Source organism: Lacerta agilis, chromosome 16, assembly GCF_009819535.1.
Source record: "Lacerta agilis isolate rLacAgi1 chromosome 16, rLacAgi1.pri, whole genome shotgun sequence".
Lineage (NCBI taxonomy): Eukaryota > Metazoa > Chordata > Lepidosauria > Squamata > Lacertidae > Lacerta > Lacerta agilis.
Window position 1 is genome coordinate 23,070,870 of NC_046327.1, and position 23,073 is coordinate 23,093,942.

The 23,073-nt window shown below is 42.0% G+C and overlaps 1 protein-coding gene across 7 annotated transcripts in view; it reads left to right on the forward strand.

Moving 5' to 3' along the window:
* PAX5 (paired box 5) overlaps positions 1-23,073 on the forward strand; it is a 220,220-nt gene that overhangs the window by 115,491 nt on the left and 81,656 nt on the right. For 6 of the 7 annotated variants that reach the window (XM_033173036.1, XM_033173039.1, XM_033173038.1 and 3 more), the window contains one exon: positions 2,565-2,694. In XM_033173036.1, the coding sequence (XP_033028927.1) occupies positions 2,565-2,694 (130 nt within the window). Of the gene's footprint in view, positions 1-2,564; positions 2,695-3,934; positions 4,403-23,073 lie in introns of those variants that run through there. The other variant, XM_033173042.1, reaches the window with a different exon arrangement.

The following is a 23,073-nucleotide window of genomic DNA, read 5'->3' on the forward strand; positions in this document are numbered from 1 at the left end:
CAGGGTGCTTTGCGATATAAAAACAGAAAAAAAAATCCCCCCCCTGCCCCAATTTAAAAGGCCTTAGATTGCTTAATTAGCCAAAGGCCTGGGAGAAGAGGAATGTTTTTGCCTGGTGGCTAAATATGTGTAACAAAGGCACCAGGCGAGCCTACCTGGGGAGAGCATTCCACAAGTGGGGAGCCACCATAGAAATAACCCATTCTCATGTTGCTATTCTCCAGACCTCTTGCAGAGGAGGCTCACAAAAAAGGGCCACAGGTGATCACAAGGTTTGGTTTGGTTCATAGAGCCCAGGCAGTTGAGAATGTTACCCTCACCAGTAGCGTAGGAAGGGCAGGGCGTAGGGGGTGGGCCGCCCCGTGTTCCAGGGGTGGGGGGTGACACTCCCTGGCTCCTCCTGCCACTCCCCCACCACCCGGCACCCTGTCCATGCTTCTTTACAGATGGATGGGGTAGCCCCACAAGGCACCGCTCACTCGCTGGCTAGCCGTGGGAGCAGCAGTGCTGGCCTGTCTGTAAAGCAGCATGGACAGGTCAGCCCCACGACCCGCTGCTCGCTTGCTGGCTCATCATGGGAGCAGCAGTGCCGGCCTGGATGCACTAAAATTCCGAGCATGCGCAGTGCATCCAACGTGCGTTGTGACGCCCTGCCCCCAAGGGGTGCCTCCGCTCTGCCGCCCCGGGCAGAGAAGAGGCTTCCTTCACCACTGACCCTCTCTCCTCCCCCCATGTGTTGCTCTGGGGGTTCTGAGCCAATTTCAAGGTAGGGGGCACAGGAAGAGGAGGGAGGGGGAAAGCCCTACTGTGCTTGCAGAAATCCTTGCACAGGCTTCTGCTAGTGCGACTCATTAGTTGTAAAGGTAAAGGTAAAGGGACCCCTGACTGTTAGGTCCAGTCACAGACAACTCTGGGGTTGTGGCGCTTATCTCACTTTATTGGCTGAGGAAGCTGGCATACAGCTTCTGGGTCATGTGGCCAGCATGACTAAGCCGCTTCTGGCGAACCAGAGCAGCACACGGAAATACCTTCCCGCCGGAGTGTTACCTATTTATCTACTTGCACTTTGACATGCTTTTGAACTGCTAGTATCAAGCCAGTAATCTATATTATGAACACTTGTTGAGACTTGAGGGGAAATCCTAGTTCCTACCTGCTTAATGGCATGTGCCACAGAAATGAGTGAGATTCATTTCCAAGCAACAATGTATAGGAGGAATGGATTGTATGTCCTATTGAATTTAGGGCACTTGCTTTCATGCTAGCACTATAGGATAAGGGTGCAAGTATTTAACTGCAAACTTATGTTATGTTATGTTATGTTATGTTATGTTATGTTATGTTATGTTATTTATTTATTTCAATGTTCCTTTTTGCCACAAAGTTATATTTAAGGCAACTCACATGTCATTTAAAAATTAATGAAGTAAAAATATGATAGCAGTACAAACCCAAGAGCAGGAGACACAAACCATATTTGAAAGGAGCAGTAAAAGCAAATCAAAGCAGTAGAAACAGTCCACAGATAATAACAAACAATATCCATAATGAAAGACAATGACATTAATAATTATCAGCTACTAATTAATTTAACAGATGCCATTAAGCAAAAGGTCAGGCAGACAGGACAGCCTTTTCCGATACTTGTTACAGTCATGCACACTGCTGGCTTGCTACTCTTTGCAGTGATTCTGGTATTAGTTTGGTACTGGACAGGAGGCTTACCATCAGCTCCTTATTTCAAGGAATGGTACCTTATTTATGAACCTTATGAATTGGTGAGATGCACCATAACTGCAATAAGCAATTTTGATTTAACACATTACACAAAGTTTTGTTCATGTCCTGAGGCATGCAATACATCATTTTCTTATGGCCTCACAATCTTCCGTATTATGAAGCTCTTCAGGTGGCAACCTAATAGTAATGAAAGCCATGGCAGAGGAAACCCTAAAAAGCACTGATGAACAACAACATTGCCAGTACTTAACTGTATGTACCAGTAAAGCATGTTATTTTTCACCAATGTTGTTCTGCCAGAGCTAAATCCTTGTTTAGACATGCAACCATTTTTCTACCGCAGCAAGAGGAATTTTATGGAGTCACATCTTCATAGTTTCGCCAAACTAATGTTTTAAACTTGTGTTGGCCAACACAAATTCAGCAGTCCCCCAAGTGCATAAGTTCTCAAAGTGCCAAAGTGTTTTATTATGCTCAAAATGTTTTACAAGTTTTGCCTCTGATGAGGGAATTTCTTAATTCTGTAACACATGCATAACAAATTGTTTATGCGCTCTGAAAACTTGTTTTCTGTCGTCGTCGTCCAGCACATTCTTAGCAAGCTACATACGGTAGTTTAAGCTTACAAAACTCATGTTAGCATATGATCTAATCATAGATAGAAGCTATCCACATGACATGTGAAACAAATAATAATAATACTGTGTAAAATAATAACAATTTTCACAGGAATCCACCTTTATAGCTTGGTTTTATCATGCATTAGGCACTGATTTTTAATACTCAGTAGATGCAATAAGTTATCTCATTTTTTCTGCTCTCAGTCAACAGAATACTCAGCCATGGCATCACTAACTGGTGGATTAGATGATATGAAGGCTAATTTAACAAGCCCTACTTCAGCAGATATAGGAGCCAGTGTTCCAGGTCCACAATCATATCCTATTGTGACAGGTAAGGAAAACTAGATGATCTACCAAGAGCATGTTATTAACGGACATACTGTATGAAATGGCAAGTGGGATGAGCTTGTGGTGATGTAATAGGAGGTTTTGTCATTCCTTGTTGAAACTGTCTTAGTTTTGATGTTTGATATCTGTGATACCTATGATATGTAAGGTCCTAAGCAGCCCGTGTCCAGTATAGGTTTGCCATATAGTTATTATTTCAAGGAGTGATCCATTATTTGTTTGTGAGAGGCACCATAACTGCAACATAAATACATATTGGCCAAACTCCTAGGAAAGTCAGCTCAGTGTTACCGGTACATTAAATATTTTCTCGCAGATCAAATTCTATGGGTAGTGGCTAGATTTTTACCAGTGGCAGTGGAAGGATAATTTTTGGGACTTCAATTGGTACTGTGTACATTGTGTTTGTTTTTACTATTATTACTGGTCTATTGAATGTATTAAAATGATGATGGTGAACATTACAAGAGGGAGTATGGCCTAAAAAGTCTTACAAATTTTCAGACATAAGCTATTTTTTTATGGTGTCCTTATTTTGGAGCTTGGCAACTCTACTCTTTGAACGATTGATGGGAGAGGCCTTGCTCTGTATTCCCTTGATTTGGTGCTTGAAGTGGATTTTGGCGAGGGTGAGATGCCATCTAATTTTCTTTCAGGCAGACCTAAAAGGACTCCACTTCTTTTCAGTGGGTTTAATTGACTCTGGCCTAATTTGAAGCTAAACCATCCCAGTTAATTTGGGTGAGGGCAGGGCCGGATTTAGATGAAGAGAAGCCCTATGCTACTCCACTTGTGAGGCCCCTCCCAATCCCCCACCTTCATGACTAGAAGAAAATGGAAGAGTGTTATAAACAAAATTGAATGAAGCCAAGGATGATGATGGGTATTTAAAACTCTGCAATTCACAATTTGTCCTCTAAAGGATATCAGAAAACTTCATCAAAATTTGTTTGTCTAAGATTGTCACTTTCAATGTACAGAATGCTCAGTGCGGACAACATCTCTTGAGACATCATGGCCCTTAATTCATTTTTAATTCTTTTGGGCCTTGAAAAACTCCTCTCTCTCGATCCGTTAGTGACCATGAAGCTAAGAAATAGCCCCAAAATTGCTTCCACATTAGGAAAGATCATCTGAATTTTTTCCTTGCATATAATTTGATAAAGGTCTGTATGAGACAAAGAGTGCTCTGCTGTAAGCCCATGGCTTTGTCTCACGTACAGGTGAAAGTGCAAAAGTTCATCAATAAGTTTCAGGTCAATATCTTCTGGGTATGCTTCCATCAACAGTTCAACACCTTGCTGAATTTCTTGCTTAGATGCTATCAGAATAGCAAGAATGGGAAAACAATTGTGCAACATCACTGTACACAGTACTTCTTTTTAAATTGGCTTCAAGTGCATCTAATATAGGAATAAAGGATTTTATCCTAAACTTATCTCTTGAAGCAAGTGCATCTAAGGCATCAGGTACACTTCTGTCATTTCTTTGCCATTCCCTCACTCTTTGTCTCCTTGTTTTGTAGTTAACATTTGGCAAGGTGGCTTTTGCTTGTTTCTCAAGCTCGTCAAAATCTTCTCTTTAAAAAACCCAGAAGTGAACTATACAAACTTGCACAAGAACTCAATAACAGGTCTGATTTCTGAAGGGCTTTGCTGACCTTATGAAAATGACCTAGCACACAGATTAATATCTCTAAGATTCTGCAGATTTTGGCTGTGAACTAGGGCCCCACATTTTTTTTCCCAAGTTGGGCCCTAGAGTTTCAAATTGGGCCCCACTGGCTGGTCCTGAGTCTCACAGTTGCTGGGCCCGAATTGCCCTGCCCTCACATGAATGAAGTCTTGGGTTTGCAATTTTGGGGGAGGGGAGACTGTCGCTGGGGGGTGGGCAGGCTGGGGAGGCCCCCTAGATTTAGAGGCCCTAGGCTTCAGCCTACTTAACCTATACATAAATCTGGCACTGGGTGAGGGCTTCTCCTTTGCACTCACAATATCAAATGACCTGTTCAGCTTTTGCCAATAGTTGAAGACTTTCCTGTTCTCAAGAGCATTACATGATTATGTTGATGCTTGGTTTATTGGATTATGCTGATGATTAGCTACTGTTTCATTTCTAGTTCCTACATCTATAGCATGTTTAAACTTACACACACACACACACACACACACCCCAGTATTTGAATACCTGTTGTAGAAAATCAATCAACAAATTATTTTATAAATAAATAAATTACACTAGATATTGAGTTCAAGGGTTTCAGGCCTGCAGTTTGTATAGATGAATGGCTTTTGGAGACTTATATGAGAAATGCCTCTGTCCTTTTCATCCTACATCTCACCTAAATACATACAGTACAAGAAGCAAAGATTTGCTTTGCTTTTATGCTGGAAGTCCAGAATAGATGAAGAAGATGAGGATTTAATTAGCTATGTTTTATGCTGGTTTATTTCAGTGCATGAGCAATGAGGACCATGGGGGTGAGTTGTGGGAGGGGAGCATAGTTGCCTGTCCCAGGCAGATAATGAGCTAGAAACAGCTCTGGGCATGGAAATACACCTTTTCTTTCTTACTTGTGGTCCACATTTAGTGTGATCAGATTGAGTTTATTTTTAAAGGGATGCTTGAAATCCCTTTGGGGTCAAATAGGTTTGTATTTGGATACTATGTAGAATTGGAGACTAGTGATTACTTTATAGAGAAATGGACACAATGTAACTGGCACATTGATTAGCTGAAATGTTAAGAAAGACTTGATTGATTGAGAAGGGGCAAACAATAAGTCTTAAGTAATCACAAGCCTTTATGCTATACAAAGTCCAGAATAAATTATGCATTTCTCCACACCACTGCTTTTCTCTCTCCCCCCCCCCACCCCTTTCTGACTCATGACACCTTAATTCTGTTTGTATTTGGCTTTTTTGTTTGTTTGTTATTATTTTTGTTTGCTATGAGTTTTTTGGGGGGGTAGGCTATATGCCAAGAGCCTTCAAATCTCTGGATCCAGCAAATGTTAAAATCTATTCCTGGAATAGCCAGACTAGCTTCCTAGTGAAGTAATAGGCCATTAAGGAAACAAAGGAAGTGGCTCATTGCCAGATAACAAATGGGTGGGCCCCTCCCCCTCCCCCTCCCTCAACTCGCATGTAGTTAGAAAAACAAAGTTGTTTTAGTGGTTCCAACAGTGACTAACTGACATTTGTAGACTAAATTGTTATCATCGTTATTTATATGATAATGTACATAGGAATGAAAAGATCTTCCCATTTTGGTTATTTTAGTTTCTCATTTTTCTAATTTTAAATTCAGTCCTCCACATTTCTGCAGCAATTTGTGGGGTTTTTGTTTTTTGTTTTTTTAATCCTCATGAAATTTCAGTATTTTAGTGTGAATTTCTCCTTAAAAAACACATTTTTGCAAGCATTTCCCCTGAATATACTGCATTTTTGTATGTTATTTTCACTACAATATAAATTTTTATGCACATTTCCCGCTAATATATGGATTTTGGTAAACAATGTTTGGCTGGAGAACTGCAGTGCAAAATTCAGATAAGTGTGGATTTTGAAGGATGGCTATATTTTAGTTTTCCTATTTATTTTGAAAGAAAGTGTGGATTTGATAGTTTCACCTTTAAATATGAACTGAATTGAATTTCTTCCCCCATCCCTAAATGCATGAAGAGATTCTTTGCTGTTGGTGGTGACAATGATGGCTCTCCGTGTCTGTGACCACCTCTAGCAGTGGTTGGCTCAGCTGTCTGTCTATAATGGAGCAGTTGTATGGTCAGTAGTGCCTCTGGCATTAACTGACTAGCTGCTTGCCAGTCAAAATGAAGTTGGCACAGAAGGGCCTCTGGCAATCATTGGCTGAGCTGCTTTGATCTGGGAAGGGCTGGGCAGGGAGATATTTTAGCAGAGGAAGTGGTAAAGGAAATGGAGTTTAAGGAAAGCTAGACTGGAAGATAGGATGCTACAGGTGAATGACGGCAGAAGATTAAGAGGGAAAAGAAAGCTGGAAGAGGAAAAGGGAGCAGGAACAGTAGAGGAAGGCAAGATTTAGTAAGCCTCTGGGTATGTAGAAATCATTACCCTATTTTTGGGTGGCCCCATTGCACTCCTAAACTGAAAGGTATTCAGCCACCCCAAGCTCTCTATTAACAGCGAAATAAACATTGCAGCAATACTAATACTACTCTGAAAAGTGTTTTTGTCTCAATGTGCCACAGTTCAGTGAGCATCTTTTATGGTTAAGATCAAGAAAAAACATAATTACCTTAGTATTATTATTAAATGAATGTAAATCAATATTCAACATATTATGCTGTTGCTTATGTTAGTGAGCTACTCTTGGTTATAACACTACCTTAAAAATATACTAGAAATAAAAAGAAGCCTCGAAAAGGGCAAATAAATTAGGGTTGCCACCTTTCCTAGAGGGGAATAAAAATCTGTCAGTGCTCATTTGCATATGATTTATTTAAGACCATGCACATTATGAAAAAAAATCAACTGATTAGAATTGTCTGGGTCACAAAAAAGAGTCAGTTAAAAGGGAGACATCTACCCCCAGCCTGGGAAGAAAGAAAGGAAGGAAGGAAGGAAGAAAATTACTCATCCTTTTAAATAATAATAATAATAATAATAATAATAATAATAATAATAATAATAATAGTTAGTGGCATAGAAAGCCTTCAGTTAGATGGAAAATATTTAGCTTGGAAAGCTAATAAGCAAGCAAGCAAGCAAGCAAGCAAGCAAGCAAGCAAGCAAGCACCAATATACAGAAAGTGCTAAATTGCTTTTATTTCCTTTAAGCACATATTGTTGAATGATATGAATATTTACTCAGATGTAATCCTCAGGTAAGTGTGCACCAAATTGCACTGTTAAGAGGAAAAGTTGTACCGTAATTCTCTTCTATGTAGTGGGTTGTGCACAATCATCTAGTGCAATTGTCTTCAACTGGTGAGTTAGAAGAGCACTCACACCAGGTTTGTGGGGACTGCAGTCCACTTCCTCTCTATTACAACCACTCCATTTTCTTCCCCTGCCCCCCACTTCTACTCTGCTGTGCTCTCTTCCCTTCAGTGCTGTCCTGGTTGCTTCATTCTTGCCTTTCCCCTTCTATTATTCCTTTGTCTTCGCTCCCCACCCCACCCCTACTTTCCCCATTCTCTTTCTCCTTCCATAAGCTTGCCAGACAGGAAAGCCCTACCTATCCCCTTTTTTCTTTCTACCTCTTATTTTCGTTGAACTCTAGTGCCTGGTGGTAGGTACCTTTCTTGCAATGAATTATTGGCACTACTGTTTGTTAAGGTTGCTGGGAATTGTAATTCTGTGAGGGGTAAACTACAGTGCCCAGAATTATTGGGTGTATGTGTGCTTTGAATATGCTTTGTAGTATGCACAGAAGCCCTAGTCTGAATGTGCAAGGCATTTTCAGAGTTGTTAAATGACAAGATCCTCAGGGTCACTTAGTACACCTTTAGTTATGCCTTAACTTTTAAGAGAGCTTGAGTTTGCATCCTTATTTGTAAATTTAAAACATATTGTTTGACTATGGAGATTCTAGTAAAAAGAAAAAAGAGTAAAGAAAAAAATAGCACTGAGCACAAGTAAGCCAACTCTGCTTTAGATGTATAACAGAACCAAACTTCGTGAAAATCTGAAATTTCCTATCTTGGGCTATTTGGAGTTAGCAAGGCTAGCAAGAATACTGTATCTTTCAAAAATCACAAACCTGTATGTTATAACATCTTCATTTTGTATGGGAGACCCAAAAGTAGTGTTGTGCTTTAAAAAAGAAAGAATTGTAAATGGCACCAGAAGTCATTGACTGAATAGAGGAAGTAGTTCTGTTTCATGAAAATAAAACCGCTGAATTCCTTAGTGCTCCACGATTCAACACCCAGCAGGATATTAATGTGCAAAATGCTTAAAAGCCCCCATATTCTGGAATGAAGAGAGTTTGAGAAATGGGTTTTATTGTGGCCAAGAAAACTAATCTGGTTCTTTTGATAGGGCTGAGATCTGCAGTTCAAGCTTCAGCAGTTTTTATGAGAATGTCTAGGGACAGAGCTTGGCTTCCATTCACAAACTGACCTACGTCTAGTTTGTATTGTGAGTCCTGAGTTCTTAAGCCAACTCATAAAATAGTTTAATCAATGCAAAATAGGCTGAGAACCATGCAGATAAGAGAATTATGGCCACAGTGTTTCATTGTTCTTGTTTTCAAGCCTTTGGCTGAAGTAGGAAAGCAGCATCGAGAAATAATAATGTAAAAGATCCTCAGTGCAGCTGTGGTGTCAGTCTGAGGTTTGCATTTCCTAGCAGATTTGCAGATCTGATCTGTAGTAATATCATTTGAATGGGGGGTGGGGGGGAGTACTGTTTAGACATTGGCATTCACATCAGCATGTCCATAAAAATGGGCCTAAATTATGGTAAAAGGAAATTTTGATGACACTTTTCTATACTGCTTCATCCACCAACTTGCTTGTGGTTATGGACCACTGGCTGAACATCTGATTAGAGAACTAGTTGATTTCTCTCCATCGTTTTTATGCCACATTAAATATTAAGTTAAAAAAAACCTCGCTCTTACTGCCTGCTGCCACGGTTCATAAGCGTGCTCTCGATTTGCAAGCCAATGACATGTGCCCAGCTCATTACTGCTGTAGTCAGCATTTCCTGAGCAGCCCTTGATTGTTACTAATTACCTGCAGATGCATTTTCTCTGCTCTGCTGTGCTGACTTCAGCTTGGTCGCTATCACTTTGAGAGGACAAAGTGGCACTGAAATTGACACCTTTGCTCGCCTCTCCAATAAGGCACAGAGGGCAGATTGACAAATCCACAGGCAACTCTGACTGCAGCTGGTTGGAGAGTCACTTTGCATTAGCAGTGCCCAGAAATGAGTGGATGAGAGTGCTAAGCGACCTAGCAAAAAGGTACTATATGAGAATATTTCACTTCAGCGGGATCAGATGTGAACTGTACAACACACAATTCCAAATGGCATAACTGCTTTGTGGGTATGCCTTTAGAGACTGTTCAGACTGACAAACCAGGTCACTTAGTTCTTCAAGAAAGAGCATTTGAAGATTTGAAAAATCTCTCTTTCCCTAACACACTATTGCTATCACTTGCTGTGCTACGTTCAGTAGCCTTCTTGGATGAGTGGCTGAGCCAATCCACACAATGATCTAGTCAGTATAGTCTCATGTTTTTTTCCTGCACTGCATCACTTCAGAGTGTAGGTAGGGGAATCATATGTTTGAATACGTGCAGAAGGTTATCATAAATATGTGCAGCTTCCGCCATAGCTGTCAAGTTTCGGATTTGAAAATAAGGGATCAGCACCCTCACCTGTCCCGGGGACAGTCTACGGTTCTCAGGGACAGTCCATGCCGTGGTAATCCCCCCAGGCTACAAATTAATTTACATCAGGCTACACACCATCATCTTTCCCCACATTCATATGTGGGATTTGACTGGAATAACACATGACTGGAAAGGTTTGCAGTTCCACAAACATAGGTGTGCACTGCCTCGAAATAAAAAGTGAACAAAAGAAGGCTCACTAGGGGGGCATTTCTGAAAAAATGTCAACTTTGTAACCAGAGGTTCAACTGAATAGAATCTGAATCACAATCACATGCACCACAAGGCCTATGCAGCCTCAACTTAAGGTGGCTCCCGGCCTGGCTTTTTACAGGCCCCAGCTGACTGCACAACCTGGCCTTTGGAAAGGCCATATAGACAGATACCTTTAGCTTCTGCACCCCTCCTTTGCACACCTGTCAACACAACCACATAGGCATTTTCCACAACAGCTCTGCAGCACAAATCCCTTCTGCAGGCAGGCATCCGCACGCAAGAAATGCGCTCCGCTCCCCACAGCGGACCCATGCTCCCTCGCCCTCTTGAATTTCCCCTCTGCAAGCTGCATCCATGGATAGAACATTGCACCTAAATATTTCCATTCTGCACAACGCACAGCATTTGCACAACCCCCTCCTGACAGCACCACACATGGAGGGATAATTCCCACACACAGCTTGATGGGCACATGTGCAAACCCACCCCACCCCCCAATCTGCACATGCTATATACATTGCACATGTGTCATCAGGAGGAGCTGGAGGCAGGCTTTGGGAAGGTGGCAACAGGGCTCTTGGACTCCGTTGGGGCACCACACCTCCCTAAGCCAGGCAGAAGCTTCCCGGGCTTTGGGAAGGAGGTGCCAGGCTTCTGACAGGATGCTGGAGCCCTCCTGCCTCCTTCCCAAAGCTCCACGCTTTTGGGACATCAGGTGAGCCCGGCCCCTTCCCCAAAAAATATAGAGGGGCCAAAAGGAGCACCTAGAAGCCATGACCCCAGCACCCACCATAATACACATACCTAAATGCACAGAGAAAGAGGAGTTGGCATAAAGCTGGGAGCAAAGTCCCCTTGAAAAATGTCATATCAAACCACAGAGGGGGAGGAATGGCTGGATGTCAGTCATGTTGTATTACCTTCTATGGGCTTTATGAGGAGGACCCAGTCACCTACAATATTTCATTCACAACTTCAGTTTAAACTGAAGTACAGTGAGGGCACTGCACCTGGCTGAAATGCATTTGCCCTCTCATATAGCAACATGTGCTCTGTGGATTAATTATTGTAAGGCATGCTGAGATAATGTGTGTGAATACTACAAAGCAACATAACTGGGGGTAGTTGCTTTTGTTATTAATTTTCTGGACCCCCTTCCCCTTTTTGGGAAATTTTGGTGTTGATTTTTATCATCTTCAATTAAAAAATATTTGAAGGAGGCTGGTTTTAGTGAGAAATTGTGCTATTTGGGTAAAAAGATCAATAATTTCATATTTTAGTACACTCCACTGAATTAAATAGGGATTACTTCTGAGTAGACAGGATCTCTAAGGACTTCTAGGTGAATGCCATCCACCTCTGGTGACCAGATACTGACATAACATTGTATCATGGGCGAAATTTATACTACTTTCTATATGTAAACCTACATGAGTAATACAAATAACATTTATCAGAATAACCATAATATATTTTGCATTATGTTTAGTAATATGATATCTAGGAAGCAAATGTAAACAATTCATGTGTATCCTTGTAACTGGTGACGCAGAAGTCATGTTCAGATGCGGGGGAAAACCCCCTGCAAACTATAGAGTAAAGCAAATCTAGAACTGCTGGAGTTTATCAAGCAGGAAGCTACCTAGACAACCAGCAAAGGCTGTGAAATAACAAACATTTAAAAGGAATGGTAAAGGAAGGCAGGGGAATGAAAGAGAAGCTACATGAATCCATTTTATTATAAAATATGGTGGAGAGGTACCCATGTTTAAACTATTTCTGGAAGTACATCTGAATCTGGTTTCTGGCTCCATATTAGAATGTTACTGCCTTGGTCGTATTGGTGGATTATGTTCACCAGCAATAAGAGCGGGATCTGGCGAAGAGAGAGTACAACCTTGCAATGCTGATTCTTCTTTGATACCATGAACTATAGCGTCCTTCTCTGCGGCTTGGCAGCGTTGGAGATAGCATGTTGCAATGCTTCCATTCCTACCTGTCAAGGATACAGAGAAGTATGCTTGGGGAGAATTATTCCACCCTGTAGGAGCTGTCCTGCAAGGTGCCACAAAAGTTTGATCTTACCCCACATGCTGTTTAATATCTATGTGAAGCTGCTGTGAGAGGTCATTTTGGAGTTCGCTGTCATCAATATGCTGATGAAATCCAATTATCTCTCTCCATTTCTATCTCTGATTTCTAATATTATAAGGCAAAACTTTCTCTGTGCTTATGTACAGTTGAAGAAGTAACATGCTATCCCTCTCCTCTCTTAAAACGCCAAACTGTATAATTTCTTAGTTGGCAGTGCTTGGGGGAGATTGTGTCATTTGATTTTTTAAAGTATGTCTCCCCACCCTTCCCACCTGTTCAAGATGGCTTACAAATATGACAAGTCCATCTTATCCTTTTCTTCCAATTTGATAATCGCTTACATGGAAAACATATGTGAAAGGTTGCTGGCCAGCTCCAGGCACTCTTTCAAGAAACTGATTGAGATCCATTTCACTTGGGTTTCAGGCCAGTGGAATGACCTTTGCTGATTGGGGAGAGTACAGCTCTGTTCATTCTCTTGGACCTCTTGGTGGCTTTCAGTACTATTGACAATGGTGTCTTTCTGCTTAGGTGGTCCAAGCTGAATGTTGGAGGGTACAGTTTTGCAGTCCTTTCACTCCTATCTTGATCACCAATTTTAGAAGACGGTGCTGGGGAATCCATGGCAGTTATGCCTTGGGGTCCCATAGGGTTCTTTTCTATTCCCCATGCTGTCAAACTTCTACATGATGTCATCCGGAGAACTGAACTGAGGTGTCACTAACATGTGGCAGGCACCTAGTCTTTGTCTCTTTTTCCATACAGCCACTCAGTTGGGTGGTCTCGAAATAGGTGAGGTGAATCATGGTCAGATCACTTTTTGGTGAGGTTTGGACTTGCAGTGACAATTCTCCCCTGCAAGGGTGGAGGACCAATTAGGGTGGTCCACCCTTGGAGACTGATGGAATCTGACTGATTCCTGGCTGCTCTGGGAGATTTCCCAGTGGATAAAGCAGATGATCCTGTTGATGCCATAGTTTCACTACGGAATGGTGAGACTTGTAGGGTCATTAATTCTGAGTACCCTTTCCCAGCACTGTCCAGTTTGCTGCTTGGTACACCAAGGAGTTATGGTCAATGAAGCAGGTTTGAAGAGGGTTGGAGTGTAAGTGGCATATATCTTTCTTAGGAGTCAACCAAGCATGTGTTCAGAGTTATAATCAGGCCTACCATGTGGTGGTGGTGAGTGCAGCAAAGAGACCCTGCTCCTCTGCTTCCATTGCATTCTCAGGGAGCTGTTTGATGGAGCTGTTCCATGTGGTTTGGAAGTTGGTTACTCCTGACCAGGTGAGATGTGTGTGTGTGCAAACCTCTGGAGAACACAGCAACTGGCTGCAAGTGGATGGCTAAACACTTCAAGGATAAAGTTGCTTGGCTCCACAGTGACAGTATCAGCTGAAGTGCCTGATTTAACATTGAGCCCAGTGTTCTGAGATCATTTCCAGTTGATGTGGCCTGAGGATGTGGACAGGATACTTACAGTGATGTGCTTGACCACCTGCTCCATAAATTCTTGTTCATCCTGGCTTATTAAAGTTAGTTGGGTGGGGGGAACAACTGAATGGGCCAAGGGTGTGGTAAATGCATCCTTGCATAATGGAGTGGTGCCCACTGCCTTTAAAGAGGCAGTGGTGCATCCACTCCTCAAAAAGCCCACCCTAGACACAATGGAGTGTAACAACTATAGACTGGTCGCCAGCACCCCTTTCTTTGCAGAGTTGGTGAAGAGGGTGGTTGTGGAGCAACTGCAGGTATTCCCAGAAGAGACTGATTATTTAGATCTACTACAATATTGGTCCAGACCTGACTTTGGAACTGAATCAACCTTGGTTGCCCTAATGGATGACATTTATTGTGTGAGGGACAGGGGCAGTGTGATCCTCTTATTTCTGCTTGATATCTCAGCAGCTTTTGAGACCATTGACCATGGTATCCTCCTAGAACGACATAGTGAGTTGGGCATTGGAGGCACTCTATTACAGTGTTTCTGTTTGTATCTTCAAGGTTGGGTCCAGAGAGTAGCACTTTTTCATGATACAGCGCTATATAAATATTTTTATGAATAAGACAAATAAAAAAATTAAAAAAAATAAAGTCCTGCCGTGTGGTAGACTACATCAAAGCAAAACATGATTTTCACAGAATAGGCTTGTATGCGTTGGTAAAACTTGTATGTGTTGGTAAAACAATTTATACCACTTGCCTAGAGTGAATGCTTTTTTATTTCTTTCATGGCTTTCAAAAACAGGTTCATTCCATATCATCACAGCTGTTCTCCCCCCACACCTTATCTCTTCTTCATTCTAGTCATGATGAAAGGAGAAGAAAAAAGTTTAACTAACAGATAGTGCTCTGCTCCCTTCAACCCCTCTGGGATTGATGCCAAAGAAGCGAGGAAAGGGCCATTTATCATTTAGTTAGACCACCTTATTTGACCTGCCTTTTATGACCTATTTTTGGATGATGATCCAAAATAGCTAAATTCCTTTTGTGTCAAATTGAAAGTGTAATGTGAAAGTGAAAGGTGGAGGAGAGGGTAGAAGAAAAACAAAAGAGGGAATGAGAAATAACCAAGTTTATGGGTGTTTTCTTTTACATCAAATCTTTTTTGTTTTCAGTGTTTAAAATATTAAATTCCTTCTATTTCCATTTACTCTCACCACAACAGCAATGACCACCAAACAACTGTCCTATGACCATAGCCTTCAAAGTATATTGGGTTGAAAGAGCCAAGAATAGGAAAAGAAAAGAGAATGTAGGGGATGGAACAGAATGGAGTTTGGGAGCATCTGAGAGGGAGCACTGGGGGTTCGCTTCATTTTAGTGTACAATGGGACTCTTTATTTAGCATAGAGGTTCAAATGTGGAGACCACATTGATCTCACTTTTAAATTGCAGCTTCAGTGGCTGCATTTTATAGCACCGATTGCCATAGCTAAAAAGATTCAAAGAACTAATCACATGTAGTTCTCTACTACCAATGGAATCAAGAAGTTTTGTGTAAATAATGGAGTGTGAGGGAACCATCATAAGCCTTGGGCAGTTGTGTTGATTTACTGGGGAGGCACTTCAGAATAGGTGCAGGCTTGATTCTCTCCTTCTACCTGACTTCTGTGGTAGGCATGCTTTATAAGAGCCTCTCTTACCTTTGCAAGGAGCCAACGCAAGCTCTCGTTAGGGTACCTGAGCAGCTTTATGTGCACTTTTGGGATGGTGGATGCCAGCCAAGCTGATGGACTGGCATGCAATTTTTTTAAAGACCATTGAGCTGGTGGACAGTGATTGATGCAATGGGATATTTCCATAACTTGCTATGTTGTTTATGGTTATTTTAATTATAAAACATATGGTGATAAAATCTTAGGGAGGAATAATGAAGCAAACCTTTTTATTTTAAAGAAAAGTAGCAGCCTAAAAGATAGCCCATGTCTATATTGTAGAGAAACCTTTTACAACCACACTGTTCTTTGAAAGAAAGTTGCTCTATTACAGCCTCCTCCCCCCCCCCACAATCGGAGGCAGTATGCAGTTGCTCAGAATCAAAAGTGGGGAGATTTGTTCTTACATTGGTTTACCATTGTGAGAACAGGACACTGGACCAGGTGGGTCTTTGGCCTGATCCAGCAGGGCTCATCTCACATTCTTAGTTTGGTTGCCAAACTAGATGTGATGTTAAATGTGTGATGCAAAGGATGTGTCTATGTAATAATAATAATGATAATAATAATAATAGTAATAATGATAAAAATTGTTATTATTATTCATTTCATTTCTTTTCTGCTTTATATTTTTAAGAAAAATCTCAAAGTGCATATTAAAACATCAATAAAACAATCCAGAATCAAGCATTTCTGAAGAAAGTCAAATATAGAGTATACAGTCAAAGCAACATAATTAACAGAAAACTAAAATATTATGTTAAAAATTCCAGAATAAAACATTCCAAAGGAGGTCAACTACAGAATACATATTTATCACAAACAAAGTTAACAAAAAACTTAAACATTTCAAAAAAGAAAAATTGCTAAGTAAAGTCAAATATAAAATACACATTTAAAACAGCATAATTAACAAGACAATAAAATATTATCATAAACATGACACGGCTGTTTGGCAGGCACAAAAAGATGGGGCAAAAGAATCCAATAGTTAGGATCTGTTGTCAGGCATAGCGATGTCCCTCCAGTCTCACCAGGCGTCTCTTTAGTAGAGCTGGGTGAGTCTGGGTCCCGCCCCCTAGGCCAGGTGGAAAGGGCCTTGCAGGGAGTGGCCTTCAGCACTCACAGCTGGGCGATAATATTAATAAATTAAACTGAAGCCATAGTTGGGGATGCGGGTGGTGAACCACAATCAAATTCACAGTGTGCAAGGAGGAGGCTAATTATTTTCCCCACACTGACATCCCTATGAAATTTGCTCTGTCCCAAATTACTATTATCCTAGAAAGCAAGCTGCAATGGTGAAAATAGAAACTTTCCTCCTGGGTCATTAGGATCTTTGCACGGAAGGGAAAGGGTTAGACACCCCTCCCCCTCCCCCTGCACCACAATCTCAATCTTAGCCCCTCCCTGTTATTTTTTTTTTAAATAGTCCCATTAATTGCAATCACACAATGTCACATTTAGTTTAGCCCTTAGATGCCTGGTAATTACATACCTTTTTTTAAATGGATAAAAAGTGGGGTGGGGGAAGCCCCTAGCTCCAGACACTGAGCTCAGGAATCCTGGATTGGAGAACACACACTTCAGGTTTGGGCTTGGGTATAGAAGCCATAGCCCCTGGCAGTGAAAGCAAATACCAAGTTTTGTTCTGAAAAATCAAGGTACTGACACCTTCTTTGAACGCTAATGCTAAAATTGTAAAAAGGCTGATCATAGCAGATAAACAAACAAAACAACTATTTCTGTTGGGGCATTTGAATTATACTGAAATATAATCTTGTTGTGATACTGTAGAGTGTTGATCTGCACTATCGTATACAGTTGGATGTTAGTAGATGCCTTCTCCAAGAGCAGCACAATACCAGATTTACAGCTCCCTCTCACTGTACTTAATAGATAAAAGTGCAGATGCATTTTCCAATAATCTATTTGTCACTCCAAATGGGGCCTGTCATGTTAAGGACTTGGCAAAGAGGCACATAAACTCTCTTCAAACAGCAGCCAGTTTCAAAAACCAGAAGTGTCATATTTAAGTGTTCTTGTCTCTCCATTAGACAAGAACTAGGTTTCCAGTGTGGGACCTTTGCTGCCTTATTCATACCATTAGTGGTAAAACTGCAGCATATATTCCAAAAACAACAGAGACAGAGCAGGTTCATGGAACACCTGGGCAGAAACAGAATGGTTTTAGCTGAATGCAGCCCACCAGCAAACTGTGTATGGCAGCCCACCTTCTGGTTTTGTTCCCTGCTCCTGGGATTGCAAAAACATGGGTTTGTCAAGCACTTGGGAGGACACAATACATAGCTGCATTCAGCTTGGTGGGTCATAAATTGTGAACTGTCAACACAGAATTAGATGTGCTTTTGTCTGTCTTTCCTGCCACTGCACTACTGCAACATATAGATGGCTTGATATTTTTTGGAGAACATACTAGAAAGGATTTGTTTTGCGCTGACCCACTCCCCACACTTCCCAAAAGGGCCAACTCTGATCTTGGCTCAGATTTGTAATTTGTGGCCAAAAGCTGATACTGTGGTTGATAAAAAAAAATATAGTCACACATAGCAGACCTTCCAAGTGTCCGTATTTTCTAGGGACAGCTCCAAATTTACAGAACCCATCTCGGTTTCTGATTTGATCCCAGAACGTCCCGCTTTTCCTTAGGATGAGCCTATTTTCACCAGAGAAATGTTGGAGGGGATTGAGTTAGGCAACCTCTGAACCAAGGAGATAAGTAACTATACAACCTTTAGAAGACATCTGATGAGGTGGTCAATCAGGCAGAGTTATCCTGGGTCCCCTCCCCATCTGCAATTAGTGGTTTACTTCCACCAAGGAAATCTCCTGTCAAGGGCAGAGGGGCTAGGTGACTCATGGGCCAGGGGACATTCAGGGTGGCCATAGTATGAAGCAATAGGAGCTGAGCTGAGCAGACGATGGTAGGCCACAGAGCCTTTGGCAACCTTGGCCCTGTGTGACTCAAGGTAAATCTGTCTTGTTCCCTGGGCTGGAAATAAAGATAATATAGAAAGAAATGGTCTAGCTAATGAAGAAATTAGTGGTGAATGATAGTTTCTGAAATAAAAGAGTAGTACAGCACAAAAGGTTAAAGATTCCATTGTTTCCTTGAAATAAAATTTCTGGACAGAATGCTCTGTACATTTTTTAAAAAAACTTAGGCATACAGACGCTGAGTCATTAGAACAATATTTAACAGCTAGTCTAGAGATCAAGAGAACAATAAAAATCTCCTATGATGACAGCAATGAGAGAGGGTTTTTAAAAATAAAATAAAATAAAATAAAAACTACACTGGAAAGTAATAATGGGCAAATTCAATTGCCCAAATAATAACTATGTTCTGCTATGACTTTAATCTGTTAAGAAAGGCAATTTATTGACAACAGAACTAATTACTTTCTGGGGCACACTAAATGAAAGGGCACCTCTGACTAAGTCCTAAGTAACACACTGGGACTGGTTCAAAATTGAGCCACTAAATACTGACCTATCTTATAATTAAAGTTCAACACTTCTATTGGAAGGATCATATCATAAACCAGCACACTGACATTCTACCTTTTAATGATTTTTAAATGAAGAAATCTAGTTGGATGGAGCTAGAAGATGCAACATTAAACAAACCATAGAATAAAAAGGTCTTCCACAGAAACTGGAGCCACCTTTGGATGAGGCAGCTACAGTTCCTTGGCAGGCAGAACTGTTGCTTAGGGTCCCCATCCTGGAGACTTTAAAAATATTTCATATATCATGAGACTTTAAGGAAGGAGTGTAAGGTTTAAATATGTATGATGAGAGATCAAGAAATAAGGCCAGTGTGCTAACAATAACCAGTTTTGCAGAGGGGGTCATGATGCTCTGTACTATTTATAGCTTCCTGAGGACTGACAGTTCCATGCATAAGTAACCATCTTGACTGCAGACCACTTACTAAGTAGCAGAAATGAATATTTCAGAGTCCAGGCCATAATATGATCAATGCCAGTAGGAGGATATTTGACATTATTTGTGTGCATATTTTGTGAATCTGATATCATGTTAGGATACCTGGCAGGGAATTGTGAGAAAAGTGACCTAAGGCATTAAATCTCAGGGTATAAGTAACCCCACAGGGTTTACACTGGGTTAGCTAGAGCCAGTGTGGTGTAGTGGTTAAGAGCGGTAGATTCGTAATCTGGGGAACCGGGTTCGTGTCTCCACTCCTCCACATGCAGCTGCTGGGTGACCTTGGGCTAGTCACATTTCTTTGAAGTCTCTCAGCCCCACTCACCTCACAGAGTGTTTGTTGTGGGGGAGGAAGGGGAAGGAGAATGTTAGCCGCTTTGAGACTCCTTCGGGTAGTGATAAAGCGGGATATCAAATCCAAACTCTTCTTCTTCTTCAAAAGATATTGAAACTCTTATTCCTAATAAAACTGCCCGTAGGAGCCAACTCCTAGGGGCCAAGGGGTTTTTGCCCCCCAATAAAATATTTGAGGGGGCTAGGCCCCTCCAGAGTTGATGAAAATTGCCATTCAAATGGTGTGCATGCACCACATCATATGATTGATTATGTGGGGTGGGTTTTACCTGCCCCCCCTATTTTATTCAAGTTGGCAACTCTGAAACTGCCTGTGATGGCCTGGGACTCGGGCTCGGACTTGGAACCAGAGGAGTCTCAGTCTGCACCAGATCCTCTGCCCCAGACATTGTCTGAATCAAGTCTGGGCCCTGATCCTGAAGAGCCCCAGTCTGCACAGGTTCCCCTGCAACAAGCACCAGCTGGGCCGAGTCAGGGGCCTGAGCCTATCCTGGCTCCAGATGCAGAGAATACCTCGTTGCCATCAGCTGGGCCATCACTGACAGCTGCTCCACTACCGGCTGGGTAAGGAGAGGCTGAGGCGGCCCCTGGGTCTAGTAACCCACTGGCGTCTCCTGAACTGCAGAGACTCAGGTCTGAGAGAAGGAGAGACCTGAGTACTTGCAGGAGGAGTGCTTGCCTTCAGGCGAGACAGGGTGGTGAGTCATCAGGGGATTGGACCGCCATTACCTCGTCAGAAATAAAAGGCTGTCGGACCCCGCCCCAGGTTGTGGGAGCAACATTGCTGTTTGCCAGATCCTGCCTGTGTTCCTGTACCTGACCTTGCCTGGTTTCCTGCCTTGACTCTTTTGGACCGACTCCTCGCCGATTCTTCGAACTCTGGACCGGACCTGGACCTCGCTTCCTGGATACCCTCGGGCCAGCACACTGCCTCTTGCTTGTTTTGCTGTTTTTGTTGGCTGCCTCACACCCTGCACACCAACTTTTGGCCTCATGGGCAACACACCATATCCTTACTGCATACCAGTAATTCTTACTGCCAGGCTTCCAAGGACCTTCAAAGTGTAGTGCAACTGTGGGGATGATATTCATCTCTTTCTACACCTCCAAGAGGAGGAGGAAAGCTAGGAACAGTCCTCAGCTCCCTCCCTAGTTTCAAGCTTGGGGCTAGAGAGGGAAGTAAGTGATTGTTTTTGATCTCAGAGTTTTGAGGGTGGAGTGCAAGGTCTGGAACCAGGTACCATTCCTTGAGGGAGGGAACAACAAATTATTGGCTGTCCACAAAAGTTAGACAAAATGTGTTGATCCCTAGTTATATGGGCAGGGACTTGTTGGTTTTGCCTTGCCTCTCTGAAGTGTTCTGAGTGCCTTGGAGATGCAGTGGCCAAATTAGCCCCTGCCAAATAAGATCCAGAGATTAAAAGAGTGGCAGAGGCTTGTCAGTTCAGCCCTACATTACTTTTCCAGTTTCAAACTGCCTGTGGGGATGTGCAAAGCATAAAGAAGAAAAAGCCACAGCTCACTAGTAAAGGAAGGTCTCAGATTCAGCTTCTGATATATCCAGATACATCTGGGACATGTTCTTCCTTGAAACCCTGGAGAGCCACTGCCAGTCAGTGTAGGCAATACAGAGCTAGATGGACCAATAGTCTGACTCATGATAAAGCAGTTTCCTATGTTTCTGGATTACAACTCCCATCATCCTTGCCCATTGGCCATGCTGCCCCCCATGTTCCCCATCCCTGCTTTTGGGTAAAGTGTGGAAGGAGCTTGCCATGGGGATAATGGCCTGGCTGCTATGCTACATGACCAGGAGCCTGGTGTCGAGACAACCTAGGGGGGAAGGGCTATACTGTCTTTTATGGAGCAGCTCTGTAGTGGAGTAAGCAGAGTTGGACCTTAAGACACAGAACATAGAGACAACACCTTTGCAGGAGATTTCCATAGCCAAGTGAGTTCCTATGGGAGAAGGCAGTCCTTATTTATGGGTCACATACATGCTCAGAGATGAGGTTTGGTGTTCCCCTATCTCTTTACCTGTCTGTCTGTGTGTGCTCTGACACTGGATGCAGCATGGCTTTACAGGAATAGCACTCTTCAAGTGTCAGTGCTGTGGTCTTTCTGTCTGCCAAAATACAAACTTGTTTCCTGGAGGGATTCTTTCTTTTGACCTTTATAATTATTCCTGTTCAATCTTTCTTCGTGTTGTTTTTCCCTTCCCCAACCCCACCCCCCTCAAACTCCTGCACTCCTCTCCAGAGTATTAGGGATGTGAGTGAAATTGATGACTAGAACGTCTCCAGTCTTTATGATGATGAATGACTTTCACTGCCAAAGCTTTTATTGTCTGTGATTTGGGAAGAAGGGGGAACTGATTTATCATGGCTCACTGTCATGGCGTTTAATACAGTTATAAATCCTGACGTCACCCACTCTCCTGCAGAATGAACTGCTCTGGCCAACCACCCCTCCCTTCACCCCCATCTTCATTAAACTTTTATAGATTCTCCCTTTTCGCAGCTCTTTGCTTGACTGTCACTATTATACTCATCAGAGGGTAGCATTCAGATTGTAATTTAAAAGCATGGGAGTCCCCAACAGCCAAAATCTCCACCAGATGCTCAAGAGGGGAGGCAGAGAGTGGTGGGGAGAGGTGGGGCAGGGATCACATCAAATGGGTGATTACACTGGGCTTTCAAATTGCAATGCTAACCTGGGATTTCAGCAATGCCAGACAGATAAGAATGATAGATAAGGGCATTTTACATCACAGGCATCAAGTGAAGCACCTCTTGGTAGATTAAACAATCCATTCCCATGTTACCAGACTCTGATAAGGGAAAATAAGTTTAAAACGGACTTAAAGCCTTTTAAGAAACACCCCTCCATTATGGTTAACTTGTTTTACACATGTTGATAACCTCACCCCCAAATTTGTACCAAACTATGAACATACATTGTATTTCTGAAACCCAAAATATAATTATAAAAAAGTTTCTGAAATCATTATTTGATTAACATACATTTTTTAAAGGATTTATTCCTTGGTGAGTGGATACCAGCAGTTACAAAGAAAATAAAAGGAAACTAGTTATATTCTCAAAAGTGTTTAGCATTGTAAGTCACTTTGATTTACTTTTGTTTAAAAAAGCAACGAATAAGTTTGTTTGTTTGTTTGTTTGTT